The sequence below is a fragment of the Eleutherodactylus coqui genome, chromosome 10, assembly GCF_035609145.1.
Source record: "Eleutherodactylus coqui strain aEleCoq1 chromosome 10, aEleCoq1.hap1, whole genome shotgun sequence".
Taxonomy (NCBI): Eukaryota; Metazoa; Chordata; class Amphibia; order Anura; family Eleutherodactylidae; genus Eleutherodactylus; species Eleutherodactylus coqui.
In genome coordinates this window covers 115,038,368-115,060,613 of record NC_089846.1, presented here as the reverse complement: position 1 = coordinate 115,060,613, position 22,246 = coordinate 115,038,368, and the positions used below count along the sequence as shown (strand labels likewise).

At 43.7% G+C, this 22,246-nt stretch overlaps 1 protein-coding gene across 2 annotated transcripts in view; it reads left to right on the top strand.

Annotated features, from left to right (window-relative positions):
• LOC136580867 (uncharacterized) overlaps positions 1-22,246 on the top strand; it is a 60,190-nt gene that overhangs the window by 26,045 nt on the left and 11,899 nt on the right. The window contains exons 6-14 of one of the 2 annotated variants that reach the window (XM_066581756.1): positions 2,042-2,091; positions 3,273-3,382; positions 4,390-4,494; positions 5,954-6,076; positions 8,769-8,879; positions 12,441-12,563; positions 15,006-15,144; positions 17,286-17,347; positions 18,550-18,667. In XM_066581756.1, the coding sequence (XP_066437853.1) occupies positions 2,042-2,091; positions 3,273-3,382; positions 4,390-4,494; positions 5,954-6,076; positions 8,769-8,879; positions 12,441-12,563; positions 15,006-15,144; positions 17,286-17,347; positions 18,550-18,667 (941 nt within the window). Of the gene's footprint in view, positions 1-2,041; positions 2,092-3,272; positions 3,383-4,389; positions 4,495-5,953; positions 6,077-8,768; positions 8,880-12,440; positions 12,573-15,005; positions 15,145-17,285; positions 17,348-18,549; positions 18,668-22,246 lie in introns of both variants that reach the window. The other variant, XM_066581755.1, reaches the window with a different exon arrangement.

Genomic DNA, 22,246 nt, shown 5'->3' with positions numbered 1-22,246 from the left:
TGCGAACTTAGGGAGAAATGAAATACCATTGGACAGACCCCTTAAAGACTGTTGCTTTAGGTCGAGGTATGGCAATGCAAGATTCAGGATACAACGCAGCAGATGGAGTAACCACAGTATACAATTTTTTTTTAAGAACACAGAAATGACAGTAAACAATGAACTAGTAAAGAATAAGCAATTGAACTAAAGTCTCATATAGATGCAGGTTTCAGAACATAACTTGCAGTGTCTGTCTTATCTAAGCCTTGGACACTACCCGAGCCGCTGTATTCTTTTCCCGTTACAAAAATATCTCAGTCTCAAAATCAGGAGTTCTCAACACTTTCCCTCACTGGCATGGATGACTATCAGAGCTCACGCCACACCCAGCGTCCCTTACAACTCAGTCTCTTCCTCCATATGCATTTAGGGTTCGTTATAGCAGGTCTGCTGAATAATTAGTGCTTGACTATAGGTGTGCAAACCTATAATAGTTGCAGAGGCTGGCCTCACTGACAGTTCGATGTGCAGAAGTTGCAGACCACTGACCTAAGCGATCCCACAGCGTTATCTGGGATCAAGAGCGCTACTTTCTGCTCCTCTCTCTGTCCTCTTAACGGTGCCGGTTCTCCCACTCTCCAGGCCCTTGCTATCCTGCTCCTTCTCTCTCACAGCCAGCAGCTTCTTGCTCTTTAGTCTTGCACTTCTTCATTTCACTATGCTGTTAAAATTGTCTCATTTTATATCATCACATCCTCTAATCGCACAAAGTCCAGTGAACATACACTGTTCTGCTGCGCCAAATTTTGGTATAATTTTTTGGTACATCCCTTTAGTCTGTCTCTATGGCAACACTAACACCTTGATGTGAGTCCCTCACACTGTCACCTAGGACAACCCATTAAATTAAAGGAATGATTGGATAGTGTAAGGACAAGGATTACAAATCTATAATATGTATCATTATAGCCACTGTGTGCCCGCAAACCAACAGTTCACTGCATGCTGATTTATAGATGTTGAGTTCGCTCAGCAGTCCTCTCTATGCAGTGAATTACCAATACTTGAGTCTTGCTCCACATACCCACACACACCCATTTATTGACAGCTCTCCCTCTATACAAACTCCTACAAGAATAGCTGTCAATCACTATGTGAGCAGGCAAAATGGACTTTTTCTCTTGACGTCTGGCGGCAGTTTAAGGGCCTTTAGGACTGAAGAAAACCCCAAAGTGCCTCGCTTTTTTTAAGTAACTGCCTACTCGTCCAAAAAGATTCGGGGGGGCAAGAAGGGGGGGGGGAGATCTCTCTCCCCCTGCTCCCACCCCGCCACTCACCCTGCCGCCCCCCAAATCTTTGCAGACGAGTAGGCAGTTACTCGAAAAAAGCGATGCTCGTTCGAGTAATTTTAGCACAGGAGTCTTTGTCCCCACCACTCCAATCCCAGAAGAAGCTGTGGCAGTCATGTGTTCACCCAACCAATCAGTGTTCAGTGTTTACTGCTGTTAATGGCATTATCATCACAGAAGCCTGTGATTGGCTGAGGGGTCACATGACAGGGACAGGGGCCCATATGTTGAACCCAGGGCCATTTAAGAAGTGAATATTGCTTGTTTTTACATGAATGCTGAATCAAACAATAGTTAACTATATATACCCAAGTTAAACACCCCATTCTGTTCTATAAGATAAGGGGAATAGGAGACATGACAGATTTGGTTTAACCCATTCCAATCCAATTTGTATCTTAGTTTTCCTAAGGGGCTTACTCTTTTTCTGCCGTTATACAATGGCGCTATCTGCTGGCTAAAGCCAGTACTGCATGGGGTGACACGTTGAATAGGCTCCGACAGCAGAGAAGCTGGCAATATACAGTAATAGAACCCCAATGGACGTCTTCCAACATCGGAGCTGTACAGCCTTAAGTCATAATGTTTTTAGACATCAGACAGTGGATTGGAAAGGGTTAATCTATTGTATCTGCTTTGTCTTCTCTTCTGTGATACAGCAGTACAGACAGCTTGGTTTTACTATTTTGTTATGTTTTTGTTTATTGTAGAAAGAAGAAGAAGAAGAGGGGCATTAGGAGAATTAGACAGAAATGTGCAGGTAAAGGATCTGTTACTTTAGTGTGTATGATATTGTGTCATGTACTGTATGTGCATGTATGTAGGAAATGTTCCTTACTATACAAACGCATTGGTATGTAAGTTTGGCGTGTAACGGTGGTCCTGAAGCGCCATTTCCAATATGTTCTTTTTTTCTTCCACTTGTATTATGTAATGTGTAGATCTTCTAAATCAGGGGTCCCCAACTCCAGTCCTCAGGGACCACCAACAGGTCATGTTTTTAGGATATCCTATAGTAAGGCACTGACAATAATTACATCACCTGTGCAACACTGAGAAAATCCTGAAAACACGACCTGTTGGCGGTCCCTGAGGACTGGAGTTGGGGAACACTGTTCTAGATCAAGTACATATGTAGACAAGCCTTTACACAACGTATCTAGAATGAGATTTGCACTAGATCCTAACTGTTTAGTAAAGGCTAGACTGAACGAGGATAAGAATCTTTATTTGTACTGGCTGAGCAGTTTGTTTCCAATGAGCTTATATAATGTATATCAGTTTTAAAGGGGTTTTCCAGGGAAGTACTATTGATGACCTATCCTCAGGAAAGATCCACCCCTGCGGATCCCTGTCAATCAGGTGCTCACTGTCAGAACTGCTACACACAGGAGTGTGGAGAGGAAGCTGTGGCTCCGAACCCTGTGTAGTGGCCAACGCTTGTAACTACAAGCACAGTTCTTATTAAGATTAGTGTGAGCTGCTACTGCAGTTACAAGCACAGCTTCAACTCTGTACCCATGTGTAGCAGTACTGACAGCAGTTGCCTGATCAGCTGGGATGCCGAGCATCAGACCCCAGCTGATCAACTATTGATGACCTATCCTGAGGATAGATCATCAATAGTATTTCACTGGAAAACCCTTTAGCTTTGAAGCTCCTCAGCTTAATTGCAAAATCAGTAACACGGTCACAGAACTATCATACATCATTTATAGTAGTGGTATCCACACATGGAGCAGCGGGATACTTTGGGCCACCTCCATCTCCAGAGTCCAAATGCGTCTACATCCGATATAGTTATGTCCCTGATTTGTTTAATTAATAACGGTCCTTGATATCTCCAACCTCTAAAATCCATAGCCTTTTATGACACTTTATTGATTGTCACACTTAGAACAACATAGTCTTTTTTTTTCTTTATGTTCTACTTTATCTAAGAATTATTCAAGAGCAATAGAAGTAGAAAACCAGAATGTGAAGATGGGACTGAGTTCCGGGCATATTGTAGTCCAGTAAGATTGAATAGTGATGTTGACGTTGCAGATATGGTAAGTAGGCAAAGAATACATTTTGTGTTTCTGTTGGTATGTCGGAGTATTTCACATCCTGAATGCTAATCCCATAGAAATGAACAGATTTATCATAGTATATTGTACTTGCACACTAGCATTTTTGGTCATGTTGGCAGGAATTAGCAGTCCATTCCTCATTCCATAAGAAGAAGCAGACATGAGAGTAGTAGCTATGTCCCTAACTTTGTACTGAGGTGTTTGGTTATATGCTTGACAGAGTTTTTCCTATAACCCCTCAAAGATCCCCCAAATATAAAAATATTAACCCATTTTCAATCCAATTTTGGATTCAGGGTTTCCTAAAAGGCTTTCTCTTTTTGATGTTATACAACAGTGCCATCTGCTGGCTAAAGCCAGTGTGTGTGTGCCAGAGAGGCTCCTACAGCAGAGTAGCTGGCAATAGATGGTAATGTTGTAGTAATAATAATAAAAATGTGTTTCTTAAAGCAGCCTATGCAAATATATGTATGTATATATTCATATATCCACCTTCATAGAAAATAGCTAGCAGTGAAATGGTTAACTGGTTCATTCTTATGCTGGTATCCTGAATTTACTCCTACACAAGTTCTACAAGGTCCTGAGATGTGTTTCTCATGAGAAACACATCTGTGATGCCCTCCGCTCATAAAAAGGGGGGCTACTTCATATCTCTGCCTGGACTTAGGAATCCAAGACAGAGATATGAAGTAGCCCCCCTTTTATGAGCGGAGGGCATCACAGATGTGTTTCTTGTGAGAAACACATCTCAGGACCTTATAGGGCTTTTTGCATTGTATGAATTAGCGTATTTGCCATAGCCAATGTCTTCTAAGTAAGCTAAGTGGTAGTTTGGTGGTTTGTTTTACTATTTTTACATACTGGATAGGCTTTCTACAATAAACCTAGTTCGGTCCTGAAGACCCCTTTCATTTCTTTATATTATGGAGTTTTGGCACTGCACTCCCTGTATGATGGCTAAGTGTTTATTCATTTATAACCAGGGCTGCTGTGATGACAGCGAAGGCGATGAGAATTCTTTGCTATCAGTTATTGATACTTCACTTCAGATGTGGCTACAGAGTAACTGGACTGCCAAAGTCTCTGAGGTAACTGAAGTTAATACAATGTTTCCTAAGTTGGGATGCAGCAACCATTGCCAGCTGTGCGTCTATCAGCATCCATGAGAACGGAGCTCTGTAATCAGAAGTTATCTGGGGAAGGAGTATCCAAATAGTTACAATAACCAATGCAATACCCAACTCACATGCAGTGCTGGTGGAACGTCTGCATATTTAGTCAGACTTTAAATACAGAACCTGCACCTAAATCCTGATAGAGTTCTTCGCTTTGAAGCATGGAATAAGAATCCTGCTTTCACTTTTCTAAAAAAATAAAAAATTTAAAAAAAAGGCCATATTTTTCAGAGAGTAAAACTAATGAAAGCAAATGTGGTGACAAATACAGATCAAACACTGATGAAATAGTGATGCAGTATGGAAGCAATTTCATCTGTACCACATCCGTATTATTGATCCGTATTACAGATGTGTTACAGAACTCTTGTGTCAAACTGGCCAAAACTAGGAGTGGGTCCAAAATACAGAAAAGGTACAAATCTTTCCATTTTACTTTTCCTGCATAGGTTCCACTCTTGGTTTTGGCTTATAAATGTTGATTGAAAATAATGACAAAAATCATAGAATGGTAGAGTTGGAAGGGACCTCCAGGGTCATCGGGTCCAACCCCCTGCTCAGTGCAGGATTCACTAAATCATCCCAGACAGATGTCTGTCCAGCATTTGTTTGAAGACTTCCATTGATGGAGAACTCACCACCTCCCGTGGTACCCTGTTCCACTCATTGATCACCCTCACTGTAATATTTAATCTGTGTCTCCTCCCTTTCAGTTTCAGATTCTATGCACATGTAATAAAATATGTAGATAATGTCAAATATGAAAGATGTTTTTGCAACTTCCTGAGTAATTTACAATACAGTTAGGCCGGCTTCACACGGCCGTGATGGGCTCCGCCGCGGATTTCCGCGGCGGAGCCCGTCACGGCGCCCCCCCAGAGACCCCAATACTTATCTCCGGATCCGGCGTCCTACGTCCCGCATGACGCTTTGGCGCGCATGCGCAACAGAGCGCGTGACGCGGCGCAGCATCATGTGACGCGCCGGCCGAGTCATATGACACGCCCACAGTGTCACATGACGCGCCGGCTGCGTCATATGACGAGGAAGGCCGGGAAGCGGTTTCACGCTATCTTCCGCTGTGCTACAGCGGAAGATAGTGTGACGGACGGCTTCCATTGACTGCAATGGAAGCCGTCCACGCGTACACCCGCGGCAAATAGAACATGCCGCGGGTGAGGACGGGTGATTTTACGGTGCGGAATTAAGCGGTGAAATTCCGCACCGTAAGAATTGTGCTATTAGGTTCAATATTACGTGGCGGAAATCCGTCCGTGGGAAGGAGCCCTTAGTGAGGAAAAATCAGACTTGTTGTTTGTTATGCAATATTAGTATATAAAAAAATAAGCATTTAATTTCTACGTTTTGTTAGAGACTTGCGGAAAAAGATGAATATGAGATTTCTGTGTATGATGAGAGCGCACCCGGTACTGTACTCTGGAATACTAGGAGATGTATGGAAGACTTTAAACTAATCCATGAAAAACTGTATCAGGTAATACTATTTTTGTGTCTTATTAGCAAACACATAATTTTTTATTATAGGAGTATATTCATTGTTCTATACTAGAGATGAGCGAGCGTACTCGGAAAAGCACTACTCGCTCGAGTAATTTGCTTTATCCGAGTATCGCTGTGCTCGGGTCTGAAGATTTGGGTGCCGCTGCGGCTGACAGGTGAGTCGCAGCGGGGAGCAGGGGAGAGAGGGAGAGAAAGATCTCCCCTCCGTTCCTCCCCGCTCTCCCCTGCAGCTCCCCGCTCCGTGCCGGCACCCGAATCTTCAGGGACGAGCACAGCGATACTCGGATAAAGCAAATTACTCGAGCGAGTAGTGCTTTTCCGAGTACGCTCGCTCATCCCTATTCTATACCAATGTAGCAGTACATTTTATAAGTGTGGATGGGAGATCAGTTGCCTGTTAGAGGCTATGTGCTTGACTAGATAACCTGAACGACTACGGTATGTATGGCTCGGTGGTTGGAAATATGTCTCTGAGTTTTTTCTTTTTGACATGTTAGAAAGGAAAAAACATTAGAATTAGTTATTTCATATATTTACCTGTTTCTGATAAAGCTGGGTGCCAACTAATATAGGCTCCATTGTACATCTTAAAGGGATTTTCTGTCATGTAGACCATTGATGAGGCCCATTTAGACCGGACGGATGTCGGGCAAACGATGCCCGACACTTGTCCCCGCACATACTTGCTCTCGTGCTGCTGCATGGGAGCTAGTATCGCTGGCTGAAAACGGGGCTGCTGGAGGATATTTCTCTCCTCGCGCTCTCCGCCCCTCTCCATTGACTTAACATAGCAGCCATTCAATACTGAACGGCTGCTATTTACACTAAGCGATCAGCCCATCATCCATCGATTATGCAGCATAAACTATGGACGATGAGCTGAACGATGATCGTTCAGCGTAAATAGCAGCTGTTCAGTATTGAACGGACTCTATTTTAAGTCAAAGGAGAGGGGCGGGGGAGCGTGAGTAGTGAAATCTCCTGCAGCCTCCCCGCCCCCCTACTGGCCACTCTGTGAGCGAGCCAGTGATACTAGCTCCCCTGCAGCAGCATGAGAGTGAGTACACACAGGGATGAGTGTTGGGCATTGTTTGCCCAGCATTCATCCCGTCTAAATGGGCCTTCATCCTCAGGATAGGTCATGAATAGTTGATCAGCAGCGGTCCGCTGCTCAGGATCCCTGCTGATTAGCTGATTGAAGTAACTGCATATCCACTTAACTCCATATCACTCAAAGGGCCAAGCATTGTATAACAATTGGAATGGGTATTGCAGCTCAGTCCCATTCACTTTAATGCAGTCTCCTTAATCAGCTGATTGACAGGGATCCTGTGTGGTAGACTCCTATAGATGACCTATCCTGAGAATGTGTCATCAGTCGTTTTCTCCTTGAAAACCTCTTGAAGGTAGCTGGTTTTCTCAATTTGCTAGAAAACCTGGTTTAATAGTCCATATTATGGCCACAAAACTCAGACCCTGCGATTCTACAAAACCAAACTTAGATCATCATGAATTCTACAGTGATTCCAGTTTGGTTCAGTATACATACAGGTAGACATTGAATACACAAAGGACATCGATAAGACAATTTTGTGAATTATTGTTGTCAAAGGGGCTTCCTCACCACATACATTTATGACATTTCAGATTATGCCATATATACTTGATAAGTAAATAGTCTAAACATTGGAGTACCACAATTAGCAATACAAAGGGTTGTGGGTGCGCTTCCATGCAGCTCTTCTTCCGTTCCTGTTGGCTGCACTCAGCTTCCCTCTGAAGACAGCTGATTGGTCTGTTAAAGTCATTGGACTAACCTGGTGTCCATCAACTTGATTTATTACCTTTCGCTTGTATAGTGCATATTGTACCACCGTACACAGAGACTGTTCCTACTCACATCAGTCAGCGTTCCCAGTGGGGCTTACAATCTAATTACCCTACTGTAGACACACAGCCAATTAACCTATCAGTATGTTTTTGAAGTGGTAGATTTAAACTCAGAACACCAGTGCTGTAAGGCAACATCACTAATCACTGTGATGCCACCAAGGGATGCCAAATGCAGTCAGAGGGGCATGGCACTTTATTTTAATGATCAGTGGGGGTCCCAGGGGTATGTATGTGGTGGGAAAACCTCATAAGAACAATTGTTTGCTCAGCAACGTCTTTCCTTAAAATGATCTGTGATATACATAAAATGTAACCATTAGAGATGAGCGAGCGTACTCGGAAAAGCACTACTCGCTCGATTAATTGGCTTTATCCGAGTATCGCTGTGCTCGTCCCTGAAGATTCGGGTGCCGCTGCGGCTGACAAGTGAGTCGCAGCGGGGAGCAGGGGAGAGCGGGCGAGAGAGAGGGAGAGAAAGATCTTACCTCCGTCCCTCCCCGCTTTCCCCTGCAGCTCCCCGCTCCGTGCCGGCACCCGAATCTTCAGGGACGAGCACAGCGATACTCGGATAAAGCAAATTACTCAAGCGAGTAGTGCTTTTCCGAGTATGCTCGCTCATCTCTACTAACCATATATTCCTAATGGCACACTACAAGCTATATTACAGTCCATAAGCCACTGGTGTCTATGGGAACAACTATCCGTTACAGAAGAGAAAGGAGGGTATAATCTGTACCGTATTAATGATTTCAATAATTTATACATTTTTCCAGAAATATCCTGATATGACAAAGCCAGAGGAAGCAGCTGCAGAACGACCCATAAGGGATGGAGACAGACAATTTTTATACTCAATTGGCGTATCTCCAGCGGAGTTTATAAATGTGAGTCAGTGGAATATATTAATATAAAGAGTCATGCTGGTTTTTGTTAGTTTTTTAATAATTTAACTTAAATTTAAAAAAAAGATTATTAGCTCTGGGTATGTGTCTGCAGGCTAAGGCCTCATTCACACGAGTGATGCATTTTCACGCAGGTTGCATCACGTGTAAAAATCGAGGCAACGCTGCATTGCCACAATCTAGTTCCAAAAGGGATTAGCGTTTTTTTGTCTATTCAGACGGCCGCGTCGCCCGAAAAGGACGCTGCGGCGGGGTTCAGCAGAAGGACTCTATTTAGCTTAAATAGCTAAATAGAGCCAGCTGTCTTCTTCAACGAGCGCCGGACCCAGGTAAACTCCCTCCTTCTCCCATTTTTTAAAACTCCCATGGGAATCTATGGGAGCTCCGTGTGATTTTCGTCAAATGATAGGTCATGGCCTATTTTTTGACGCTGCAAGGAAAAATCACGGCTGAAAATAGTCACGATTTTTTCTCGCAGCTAAAAGTCACCCATGTAAATAAATGCATTGGAATTTAATGCTTTACACAGTCACGATTTTCCGGCAATGTTTTCTCACAGCTATTAGCCGCGAGAAAACGTTAGGGCTCAGTCACACGGGCGTTTCTAATGTGCGTTTTTCCGCACGTCAAAAAATTCGCACTAGATAGAACCAATGCTTTTCAATAGCAGCGGTCACAAGTACGAATTTTACATGCGGAAAAATGCCTGCGGCGAAAATTATAGGACGCTGGTTCGCAGAACGCATGTAACTGTGGCAAACCCATGTTCTATGTATGTGAAACCCCTGGATGCTTTCACATCCAGGGGTCTCACCTTACGCTCAAAGGGGTCGGCAGCAGCAGCACCGACCCCATTGAGAACATATACTGAAGATTGCTGTCCTCTGCCACAGCTGTCATAGCTGTGGCAGAGGAGCGCGATGTTCTCCCATTGAATTCAATGGAGCCGGCAATACAGCCGGCTCTATTGAAAGCAATGGGCTGCCGGCAAGCGCTGCAGTGATTTTCAGGGAAGAGCTTCAAATATAAGCCCTTCTCTGAAAATCAATCCAAAAATGTGTAAAAATTTAAATAAAAATCTATACTCACCTCTCTGCAGCTGCCGGGGCTCAGCTGCGTCCAGCCGGCTCTTCTCCTGCACTGCTCTGAGTAGTATTCAGCAGGCGGGGATTTAAAATTCCCACCTGCTGAATGGGCTGCCTCTGATTGTCTGTAACCAATCAGAGCAGCTCTCAGCTATTGAATGACAGCTGAGAGCTGCCTCTGATTGGTCCCTGCGCTCAGCCAATCAGAGGCAGCATTCATGAATTCATGAATGGGTGAGTTATGCGTTCAAAAATTTGTGCGTCAAAACGCCTGTGTGACTGAGCTCTGAGTCTGAATGAAGCCTAACAGAGGAGGATGAACATTTTGAGATTTTAGTCAATCTTCAAACTACATTTGAACCAATAAAGATGGATCATTTACTTGATAGTCTATCCAGTGTTCACTTTTAGCAACAAGTTAAATTGATGTTCAAGGGCCTTGATGCAAACTTTATAAGACAACTCCCCAACCAATATGTACCTTTTACAGCATTGATGTGCTTATGCCTACAACTGCAAGCTCTACACCTTTAAAGTGAGTCTATCAACTCAAATATGCTATCTAAACTGCAGGCATCATGTTAAAGAGCAGGAGGAGCTGAGCAGATTGATGTATAGGTTACTAGCTGATATATCCGGCTTCACCCAGGTTAATTTGGTACAGGTGTTTATCTGTTGTTTGCACGGAAAATTGTATGAAGTTGGGGTTACTTCAGAGGAACTGAGGAATAAAATATGTATACACATAGAAGAGCGTTTGATTCTCCTCAGACTGCATGTACTGATGTCCTTCTGCAGAATATGCCACCCCTCCCACTCTCCTCACTTTTTACCCTTAAAGGTAACACCCCTTTTATTCAAATGTACTCCCAAACTGAAGGTTGCAGCCCCTTCTTAGCCTTAAAGGCATGCTCCATCCCTGCAGTCCATGTCCACTTTCTTCTGCTTAGTAAATGCACACAGCGGGGACCTAGATTCTTTTTAGTATATACACACAGAGGAGTGTTAGATTCCCCTCAGTATATACACATAGAGGTGAGGTAGAATTCTTCTCAGTATACAAATCATTTCCTTAGGTTTTATGGTTTCTAAGAAAAGAACTATATCATTTATTGTGAATTTTTTCACACTTAGAATTAATTATTGAAGTTGCAACCCCTTTACTTTTTTTTATTTAGGATGTAAAGAATGGTTGTGCCAAATTTCATGTTTGTGAGGTTCAGATGTGTGTTATTACATAGGGGGGTCAGTTACTTTTGCACTTAGAATTGAATAATGAAGTTGAGACCCTTTTACTTTTCCTATTTAGGACCTATAGAATGCTTGTGCCAAATGTCAGGCTTGTACGACACCGGGAAGTTACATTACATAGGGGTGCACTTACTTTTGCAAATAGCATTGAATAATCGAGTTGTGACCCCTTTACTTTTCATATTTATTACTAGAGATGAGCGAGCGTACTCGGATAAGCACTACTCGCTCGAGTAATTGGCTTTATCCGAGTATCGCTGTGCTCGGGTCTAAAGATTCGGGTGCCGGCATGGAGCAGGGAGCTGCAGGGGAGAGCGGGGAGGAACAGAGGTAAGATCTTTCTCTCCTTCTCTCCCGCTCGCTCTCCCCTGCCCCCCCCTGCGACTCACCTGTCAGCCGCAGCGGCACCCGAATCTTTAGACCCGAGCACAGTGATACTCGGATAAAGCCAATTACTCGAGTGAGTAGTGCTTATCCGAGTACGCTCGCTCATCTCTATTTATTACCTAAAGAATGTTCCTGCCAAATTTCATGTTTGTACGACACAGGAAAGTTAGATAATTATATTAGGTACATTACATAGGGGAGCACTTACTTTTTCAATTAGAATTGAATAATCAAGTTGCGACCCCTTTACTTTTCCTATTTAGGACCTAAAGAATGCTCATGCCAAATTTCACATTTGTACGACAGCGGGAAGTTAGAGAATTAGTGGTGAGTCAGTCAGTGAGGACTTTCACCTTTATATATATATCCAGATGGGGAAAGATTCAGTATAACTTGTACTTTATTCATTTAAACCTTTGTTCATTCTGAGCTGAAGAGTCCAATGGGCGGAGCTATCAGTGATTGACAACTCATAAAGCTATGTCGACAGAAAAATTTGAAAAGTTATGGCTCTTGAAAACGAGGGATGAAGAAACAAAAAAGGAAAGTTCAAAAAAATTGCTGGTTATTAAAAGGTTAAGTTGGTTGCATGCTGCCCCAGTTCAATAACACAAAGATTTCTAACCAGGTGGGTTTTGGAGAAGTAAGCAAAGGTTATAGGATAGTAAAGATAGTGCTGCTCTTCACTTCAGTATATAGCAATATGGTGGCCTTGTCCTAGATGTATCTTGATGCTAAACTAAGTATTTTGTTACTGTCCTTTTTGCAAATGTAAAACTTTATCAGGTTCCGTTTTTTATTTTTTTACTTTCTTTTTCAGAAACTGTTAAACTTAATCAAAATACACCAAGAAGCAGATGCTGTGTTTTTCTTCTCACCTTTTGAGTATGATGATAAAGAGTTTCTAGAATGTCTTCCAAACAGCGATGTAACTGACACCGATGTAAGGATAGTGAGTAGATCACCGTATTATGTTATGTGAATAGAGTGCAGTCGCAACGCGTCAAGCAGGAGCCAAAGGATTTAGGGTTTTTTTGTTTCTTTTTGCTTTGATGATATTATGTGTGGACTATTAAAAATCAGCAGGTTACGCAGCTTTCACATCCGTGTTGGGGGGTTCCGTTGTCCTATTTTGTTCAGGGAGCAGGATGTTACGTCCACATGGCGCACTATAGCGCCATGCCTCAGTACAGACGTAAGCGTGTCAATTTAAAACCACAAACACCTCTCATATTATTTGCATAGACCAAATTACACCTCTCCCAGCAAGATGGAAGGACCCATGTTCTTTACTAATCAGGGAAAGTGGGGAACCCCTCAGGGAAAGTGGGGAACCCCTGCCTAAAAGCGGGGTGATTGTCCTGATAAAGGACAGCCCCACTGACTTCATCTGGGACCTGGCTAATCCGTGACTAGGAACCTAGAGAGATGCACCAACAAAGTACACGAACAGGACTGCACATAAAGCACATGTCTGGCCACTTGCGCAGACATACAAAACACATCGCTGTTCACAACAACATACCAGGTTGAGCATACAACAAAGAACGGGAACCCCACCCAAAGCTCATATGCAAACAGAAACCCATGGTTAGTCCCAGTGTCCCCACTCCGTGCTGAGATACAGGGAGCAGTGTCAGGCATCACCCATCTGACACACACATATGATATCAGGTATCTGAAGGCCGCATCTGCCCAGGAATAAGGAGTAACCTGCGGGCGCATGCACCTCAGAAACCACAAGGAGGGGAGAGACAGCAGGTGTCCAGAACGTCTTCAGGGAAGGAAAGAGAGACACTACAGACAAGCATGCAAACACCAGCTCTGAGTGGGATAAACACAGTTATACATAAAATGACCAGCAATCTCTAGAAACTGTTGCTGGTATTTATCTGCTGCAGACAAGGGGGATTGGCTGGTGGAGAATACCACACCCAGCCAGCTCAAATAACCCCTACCTGTGAAGGTGTGCCAAAGTAAACCTGTAGAAGCACAGATCTCAGGTGCACAACTTTAACAGAGGAGAGAGGAATTCCCTAGCCGAACGGATCTGTCTTATTATGGAACTGAACAGCGCAGAACAGACCCCATTGATTATAATGGGGTCCGTTTGGTTTTTGCTCAGTGTGATTAACAAGTTACCCCCTATCCACAGGAGGGCTGACATGCACGTTCAGTACTCCATTTATTTCAATGTGGTTGACGGAAATACCTGAACAGTCCCATTTAAAGTGAATGGAGCATCAGCGCTCCATTTAGTCTTCTCATCACTGAGGGGGGTGCAGTAATCTCACAGTGAGGAGGATGGGGGACATAGGACCCCTGTTCTCGAGATCAGCAAGGATCTCAACCGTGAGACCCCCATTGATCAGCAAGGTATCGTCAAGTTAGAGTTGCACCAAGATTACAAGTTAACTTGTACTCTTGGGGCAACTCCTTTAAAGGGGTTTTCTGATAATAAGATATTGATGATCCATCTTCAGGATAGCTCATCAATATAAGATCGTAGGGGTCTGCTGCTCAAGACTCATGCGATAAGCTGATTGAAGTGACTTCCACACTTGGGTGAGCACCCCTGTCACTTCACTGCATACCAGCCACCTAGTGTCTGTGCTTGGTATTGCAACTCAGTTCCATTCACTTGAATAGGATTAATTGGCTCTCAGGCCATGTGATTGATGAACATGACAGCACCTTCAATCAGCTGATCAAGCGGGGGTCCCAATCAGCAGACCCCTACTGATCTGTTATTGATTTCCTATCCTAAGGATAGGTCATCGGTATTAGGGTCGCGGAAGAACACTTTAAAATTAGAGATGAGCGAACGTACTCGGTAAAGCACTACTCGTCCGAGTAATGTGCTTTATCCGAATATTTCTCCGCTCGTCCTGAAAGATTCGGGTGCCGCTGCGGCTGACAGGTGAGTCGCAGCGGGGAGCGGGGCAGAGCAGGCGGGAGAGAAGGAGAGAAAGATCTCCCCTCCGTTCCTCCCCGCTCTCCCCTGCAGCTCCCCGCTCCGCAGCGCGTCCCGAATCTTTCAGGACGAGCAGAGAGGTACTCGGATAAGGCACATTACTCGGACGAGTAGTGCTTATCCGAGTACGTTCGCTCATCTCTATTTAAAATCAATCTGTGTATGTAACTAAAATGATTAGTTCCTTTTTTACAGATTTTTTAAAATGGCCATACCAGACTGAACCGTTTTAGATGAAATACGACAATATTGCATCAGTGATGCACATGGATAATATTTACGAGAGTGGAATTGATTATGCTCTTATTATTGATTCCCTGCAATGTCTTTGCCTTTGATGACTGGGGCTTATTTGCATGCCATCTTGCCCTCTTTAGAAATGTGATGCCAGTGTCTCAAACCAATGTTTAGGAGGAAGACTTCAGTGTGCGGGTCAGCGCAGATGATGGATCCACTGGAGACTCTACTAGTAGTGAAATGGATTTTGATGACGATAGCATTCAGTTTCGAGCTTACAGAGTACATAAAAAAGGGGGAAAATCCAAGAAAGGTTTGTCTTTAATAGCTAAGTTCACACCTACCATACATTACTGCCCCTGATAAACATCCCTCGTAGGTGACATTGAAATAGGATAGTACCATATTGGTCCGAGAAACGTTGATCGATATCACACTCTAAGGGCTCAGTCATACGGGTGTTTGTACACGTGAATTTTTAAATGCATAACTGATGCGTTCAAAAATTTGCGTGACCTAAGCGGGTGGAACGTTGGAAAAAACGCTGCTAGCAGCGTTTATCCGCGCAAAAGGGCTCGGTCACACGGGCGTTTTGGCGCTCAAAAAGAGCGCTGCCCACTGTCCTCTGCCACAACAAATGAATTCATGAATGGTTGAGTGCTGCCTCTGATTGGCTGAGCGCAGGGACCAATCAGAGGCAGCTTTTCAGGGAAACTGACTGAGCCCTAAGGCATTAGGTTGAATACACAGAATTGCTGCGTGTTTATGGATGCGGAAAAACGCGCGTGAATTCTGCAGCTATTGGGTTCTATTGAACCTAGTAGCTTTCTGCCTGCCCATATGTGGAATTCTACCGCGGATTTCCGCAGCGGGAAAAAAAATCGCTATTGTATTTTCCGCTGATTTACACCGTGGGAGGTCTCTGTTAATATAGCATTAATGGAGACCGCGGAATCCCACGATCACTCACTGGAACTTCTTTGTTTTTATTCGCCGTACTCCTGCGGCGTAAATTCACGGGTGTATCCCACGTCGTTCATGGGCATGAGCCCTTGAACAGATGGGCAACTTTTTGTCCCATTATGCGGCCGTGAAAACGGGACAAAATGAAACCATTGATTTCAATGATTGTTCTCACTAGCCAGATTCTCATGCCTCGATACTATGCGCAAAAAAAAGTCGGACTTGCCCTATCTTTCTCGCACATAGGAAAACTCTGTGCGAGAATGATAAGGCAGGACCTATCTTATCGGGTTTTTTTCAAACTCCGGCACTATAGCGCGGAATTTGAATAGTCAAGAAAAACCCCACTGGTTCATGAGCTAATAAGCTCCATAGTGGCGAGAATATTAGCACATGCGCCCATGTGTTTAAGCCCTTAACCACATGAATTTACCAGCGATTTTACATGCTATTTTCATGTAGTTTCAATAGGAAAATGTTAAATTTGCATTGCACTCACATGAAACTCGTATGTAAATGCGAGTGCAATGCAATTTTTAAACTTGCCCATAGGCAATAATGGGCAAGTTTTCTGAAGAATGGCTGAAAAATGGAACATGCTGCAAGATAGAAATCACACATGTAAGTACAGCCATTGCAAATAATGGTTTGTATTTCCATTTTAAATTTTTAAAATTCAGATTGTGTCCAAAAATGTTTAAAAAAAAAACAAAAAACACCAAAAATTCTTAAAAATATGTTTATTACAAAAATGTGATTTATATAATGGATCATATCCTGATGACATTCCCAAAGCTATTGATCTCTTATCTTAAATACGACAAAAGCCTTTAAAAAGTAATTGAAAGGGTAAACATACTGGCACAGAAAGCTATCAGAACCTGTTAAATCATGTTAAACTTTGTAGCATCTGTGAAGGCTGATTTACACAGGACAAATGTCGTGCAAACGATGCCCGACACTCGTCCCTTTGTGTCCACGCTCCTGTGGTGTTGGACGGGAGCTAGAAGCACTGGCTCGCTCACAGAGCGGCCAGCAGGGGGCAGGGCAGTGCAAGAGATTTCTCTCTTCGCTCTCCTCCGCTCCTCTCCATTGACTTAATATAGCGGCCGTTCAGTACTGAACGGCTGCTATTTACACTGAGCCATCAGCTCATCACCCATCGTTTATGAAGCATAAACAATGAACGAGGATCTGATTGTTCATCGTTCAGTGTATTTAGCAGCCATTCAGTACTGAACGGCCGCTATGTTAAGGCAATGGAAAGGGGCAGGGGAGAGCGAAGATAGAAATCTCCTGCATCCCCCTTGCTGTGAGCCAGCAATACTAGCTCCCGTGCAGCAGCACCAGAGCGAGTATTTGCAGGGCTGAATGTCGGGCATCGTTTGCCCAACATTCGTCCCATCTAAAAGGGCCTTATCACAAAACAAAAAAATGACTAGTTATCATAAATTGTGATGAGCTACTGAACTAAATTACCTTTCTTGGCAGATAGTAAACCTACATCTAGTGACCTTCAGGACACATCAGGGGTTGGCGCTGAGAGAAACATGGTAAATTAAAGTTTTTACTTGTTGTCAAACTTAAAAGGAATCTCAGTTTCTTTTTTTAATAGATATATGTTTTTATTTTTACTAACATCCAATGTGTGACAATTAGAGATGAGCGAGCCTACTTGGTAAGGCAGTTACTCGAGCGAGTGATCCGAGCAGGCTCGGGTGGGCTGTGGGGGGCGGGGGTGAGTGGAGCAGAGCGGGAGGAAGAGTGAGAGAGATTTTCCCTGCGTATTTAACCCCTTCAATCAATAGGGGTGAAATCTGAAATGAATCTGCAGCACAATCTGAAATTGCTGCAGATTTACGGTTAGTTCTCACTCCTAAATTATTTGTACATACCGCCACATCTCAGCATAATGCATGTGTCAGGAACAGCTCTTAGGGCTTCCTCAGACAACCGTATGCGCAATTGTGCATTCTTCAGCGCAACATATCTGCGCCATGAACAAGGCAGATTTGCGCGCAAATCGGTGCATAGTGCTGTACGTTTTGCACATATAGGACCTGTTCACATGCATGTGCAAAACACCCCCACCCTGATTTAAAAAGCTGTTTAGCCTAATGAGATCTGGATTTGGTCTGTTTTTCACGGAATTGCGCATGATGTTGCTTGTGCATTTGCACATCTCCCATAGACTTCTATGGGGACCTTTGCTGCGCAATATACGCAGAAAGATAGAGCAGGTCCTGTTTTTTTGCACGCGCATGAAATAGTTTCCACTCTCTGCGCATTGAGCGCTAATATTTTACACACGCAAAAACGCTGCAAATATAGTCATCCGAAGAAGCCCTTATGTTGTTCTCTGTGTCTTTAATAAATTGCTATTCGTTTTCTTGTAATAGTTAAAGTATCTCTCCAACGTAACTCTCACGCAACTTCTCGCTGGGAGGTCCGGTTACCAAGGCAGCCGTACGAAGCGCAGCTAGTTTTATATGTGGTTCATATCGATTAGAACAGGACCTGAACCTAAAACGCGCCGGGTGTCATACGGTTGTCTCAGCAACACGACTTCCCAGCGTGGAATTACGTCTCTGCACATAAAGTCTAAATCGGCAGGAGAGTAACACGGAAGGGACACTTAAACTTAATTGACAACGTGATTTTATATGCCTACATGCCCACATGTGATCTGTGTTCAAAACACTAAAGTAACCTGCCGATGTGAAAATTAAATGACCCCCAGCGCTTCTTTATATAGCAGTCCAAAAGAGATGAAGAAACCATTGTAGAGTCTCGTGACAAGGAAACCGATTCTACAGCCGGTTATCAAACGGATGGCAGTAATTGGCTACGATCAAGAGGAAAGCATAAAAAAAGTAAGTTTTTCTGACTTGATTGTTCAGATTTCGTGATTTGTAATGCCATCCAGTGAAAACATTCTGTAGCCAAATGTGTTGACTAGAGAAGATGTTTCCAAATAGATGATTCCTGCAGTAGCAGTGCTTTCATGATTTAGGATTCTATGCAGCTTAAAACGTAACTTTTAATAAGTATCCACTTAAAACTTAAAAAGACTTAAAAAAGTCAAAGCCCTCCCGTATCCCTACCATAAGGGCTGGTGCTGCTACTCTTTTGTTATTTTCTGCTCTTATTTTGGGCCGGGGTGGGGTGTGAATGCTATACTACAGTAGCTTCAGTTTGATAGGATCGGCTATCACTCACCTATTTATAGATATACTAGAATCAGAAATCCTAGTTTCTTTTTGCAGCGGCTTATTGATCTGGCTGCTGGCAGTTTTTCTTTGGTTCCTGACGAAACCAGGTTTACTGGTGGAAAGGCGTCGAACCGTCTCTTTAAGAATAGTCGTGATAACGATCTCCTTTAAGATTGGCCTATAATACTGGTTTATCCAGTCGATGGCAGAGAATAGAAAAAAACAATTTCTTTCCAGGATTTAAAGTTATAGGGACATAGAATTGTCCTACGGGACCTTCTTCCTATGGACGTGGACCAGGCTCTTTTTGGTCTGGTCTAATCTTCTTGACGAAGGATACTTGTCCTGGTGTAGAGGGTTTTGTTTGGCGCAGAGGCATTGCCCTTGGCCTCTCCTTCCTACCCTCTGTCTTCCTTTCCTTTCAGTTTTTACCAATACGGGAGGGCTTTGAGGAAGTGTTGTGATTTTCCGTGTCTGTGTGTTTTATTTTGAGACTTTTTAAAGTCTTTTTAAGTTTAAGGCCGCCTGCAGACGGGCGGGTCGGATGCGGCGTGACCTGACCCTGACCCGACCTGAGCGCCTGCAGGGCTGTTTGATGTGCCAGCTTGCCGGGCAGCCGGCGCATGCGCAGACCAGAGCCGGCGGCGGATGAGTGACATTTCTGTGCGGGGCTCGAAATAGAGCATGCTGCGATTTGTTTGCCGCGCGATATTTCGCGCAGCCAAATCGCAGCCGTCTGCATAGGATTGCGTTTGTTAACGCAATCCTATGCAGGCTTCCAGCGGCGGAAATTCCGCTCGTATGCAGGCGGCCTTAAGTGGATACTTATTAAAAGTTACGTTTTAAGCTGCATAGAATCCTAAACCGGGAAAGCACTATACCTAAACTATCTAGTAGATTCTCCTGCCTCAGTGAAAACACTGCAGTATCTGTGCTGCTGAATGTTGCCGCCTACAGATCTGTCTTCCCCTAACTTGGCCCTTAACTTGAAATACCCCGAGATGTGTGGTTCAAGATTAAAAACAAAACATGTGTAAGTTCACCTGATGCCCTGATGGATGCCATCTGGCCGCCATCTGTCACCATAAGCTCCCATGTTAAAAAAAAGAAAAGTATGTTTAAGATATACATTTTTTGTAGTAGGTGACCATGACAGATGGCGTGCGGAAAGCAAAGGCGGTATCTTGGCGCAACTCTCTAATGAAAGTCGTGAGACAATAGGATGAAGTATCCAACTTCTTTTATTTAGTGAATTAAAAGCCAACAAAAGATATGCGTTTTGGGGTGAACCCCTTCATCAGTCATGCAGAGAGAAACCAGTATATAGAGGGGCACTCATGCAGTGTTTATATTACATATAATATAATAAAGAGAATTGTAATAAAAAGAAGGGAAAACTAAAAGAAAAAAAAAAAGTTAAAGTAATATTCCAGGTATGCGTCTATGGACAGATATAATCCAATGAGGCAAAAGAAAAATAGAATACATAAAATTCAGAATACATGAAAACCCATACAAGCAGAACATAAAATGATGGTAAAACAAGAAATAAAACAGTATAATCAACGGTGGATGGCAATAATTACAAAAAAAGTACCGTATATTCCAGCGTATAAGGCGAGGGGGCGTATAAGATGACCCCCCAACTGTCGCCTTATACGCCTGGAATACGGTGTAAAAAAAACAAAAAAACAGTACGCACCTCCCGTGGCGCTGCTGCAGGCTGTCGCTCCCTCCTCGTCCCCGACAGAGCATTGCTTTCTGGATGCGGGGCTTAAGATCCCCGCCTCCAGAATGCTAATGCTGTGATTGGCTAACTCACGCGGCGTCAGCCAATCACAGCCATTCAATGACATCGTTGAATGGCTGTAATTGGCTAACTCACGCAGCGTCAGCCAATCACATCCATTTAATGTTGAATGACCTACACAAATGCAACAAAATTTATGCCCGGCGAGGAATAAGGAGAGTTGATACGTGCATACATGACCGGACACCAACATCTAACAAGCATAAACCAGACATGCATACAAACACCCACAGGGTAAACGGAGACATCAGATGGCATTATACTTACCAATGTACTAAACAACCAAATAGATAGAAATATCTGTAAGTAGGTACGAGGTACTGGTTTATATTTTTGGCCAAAACACGTAAGCTCACAAGCCCACATCTAGGGTCCTCATTGTCTTGCGAATCCCTACACTAACAAGACAACTACAACACAGGAAAGGGGGACACTGCCTACAAGCGGGGAGATCGTCCTGATAAGGACCGCCTGATGTTGAGATGGTAATAAGCAGGAGCACCAAACAAACAATCCACACACCCAGCCAGCTCAATCATCCCACACTTGTGGAAGTGTACTCCTGGAAACCCATAGAACTGCAGGTCCCAGGAGCAACATGGGACATTAACTTGTCCATATTGGAAGTAATGTGGGACAAGACCAAAATGATAACCACGAGTTTGGGGTTGGGAGGATAGGTGCAGTGGTTGGTTTGTGGGAGGACTGCTAGACAAGATGGAAGGGGGGCTGAGGGCCAATAGGCATAGGAAACTGAACTTGCCATAACTCTTGGAACTGCAGAGGTATGGACCCAAAAGTGTTGCTGACACCTAGAAAGGAAAAGGAAGGAAAAAAACAATGAATAGACTACAGAGCAAGGCCTATGTGGGATTACTAACTGAGGAAGTCTGGGCGGTAAAAATGAAAAAGAAGGAACGGTACTTACCAGAAGTGGAAAGGACCGAGGCTGTGACACAAGGAGAGAAGCGGAAGTAAACAGGGATGCCTGGGTGAGGTATTTTAAATGGGAGCTGAATAGGCAGGTTGTAGTGTGAGCAATCAGGAGCGAAGGTGGCAGGAACTTTGTGTTGGCATAGTGATTGAGTGGCTGGAAGTGAAGGGGGAAGGGGTGTACTGATAAAAAGGGGGGGAATAGCTGAATGGGCAGGAGCATGCAAAGTGGGGAGTGGAGGAGTCAAGAATGTTACGCCCATGCATAGTGATGTGGCAACATTGTATCAATGTGAGGCTTTCTAACCAGTGGCACGATGAGGATTTGCAATGGATGGAGCTAGGGGGTAAAAGGGAGGGGCTTAAAAAGGAAATTGGATATGGTGGAGTACTGGGGAAGCGATTGATACTGTGACAGCCAAGTATATTACAACCAGGGGTAAGGATGTGTGAAAAAAGCGCCAAACTAGTGGTGATGGACACATCTGGACTTAGGA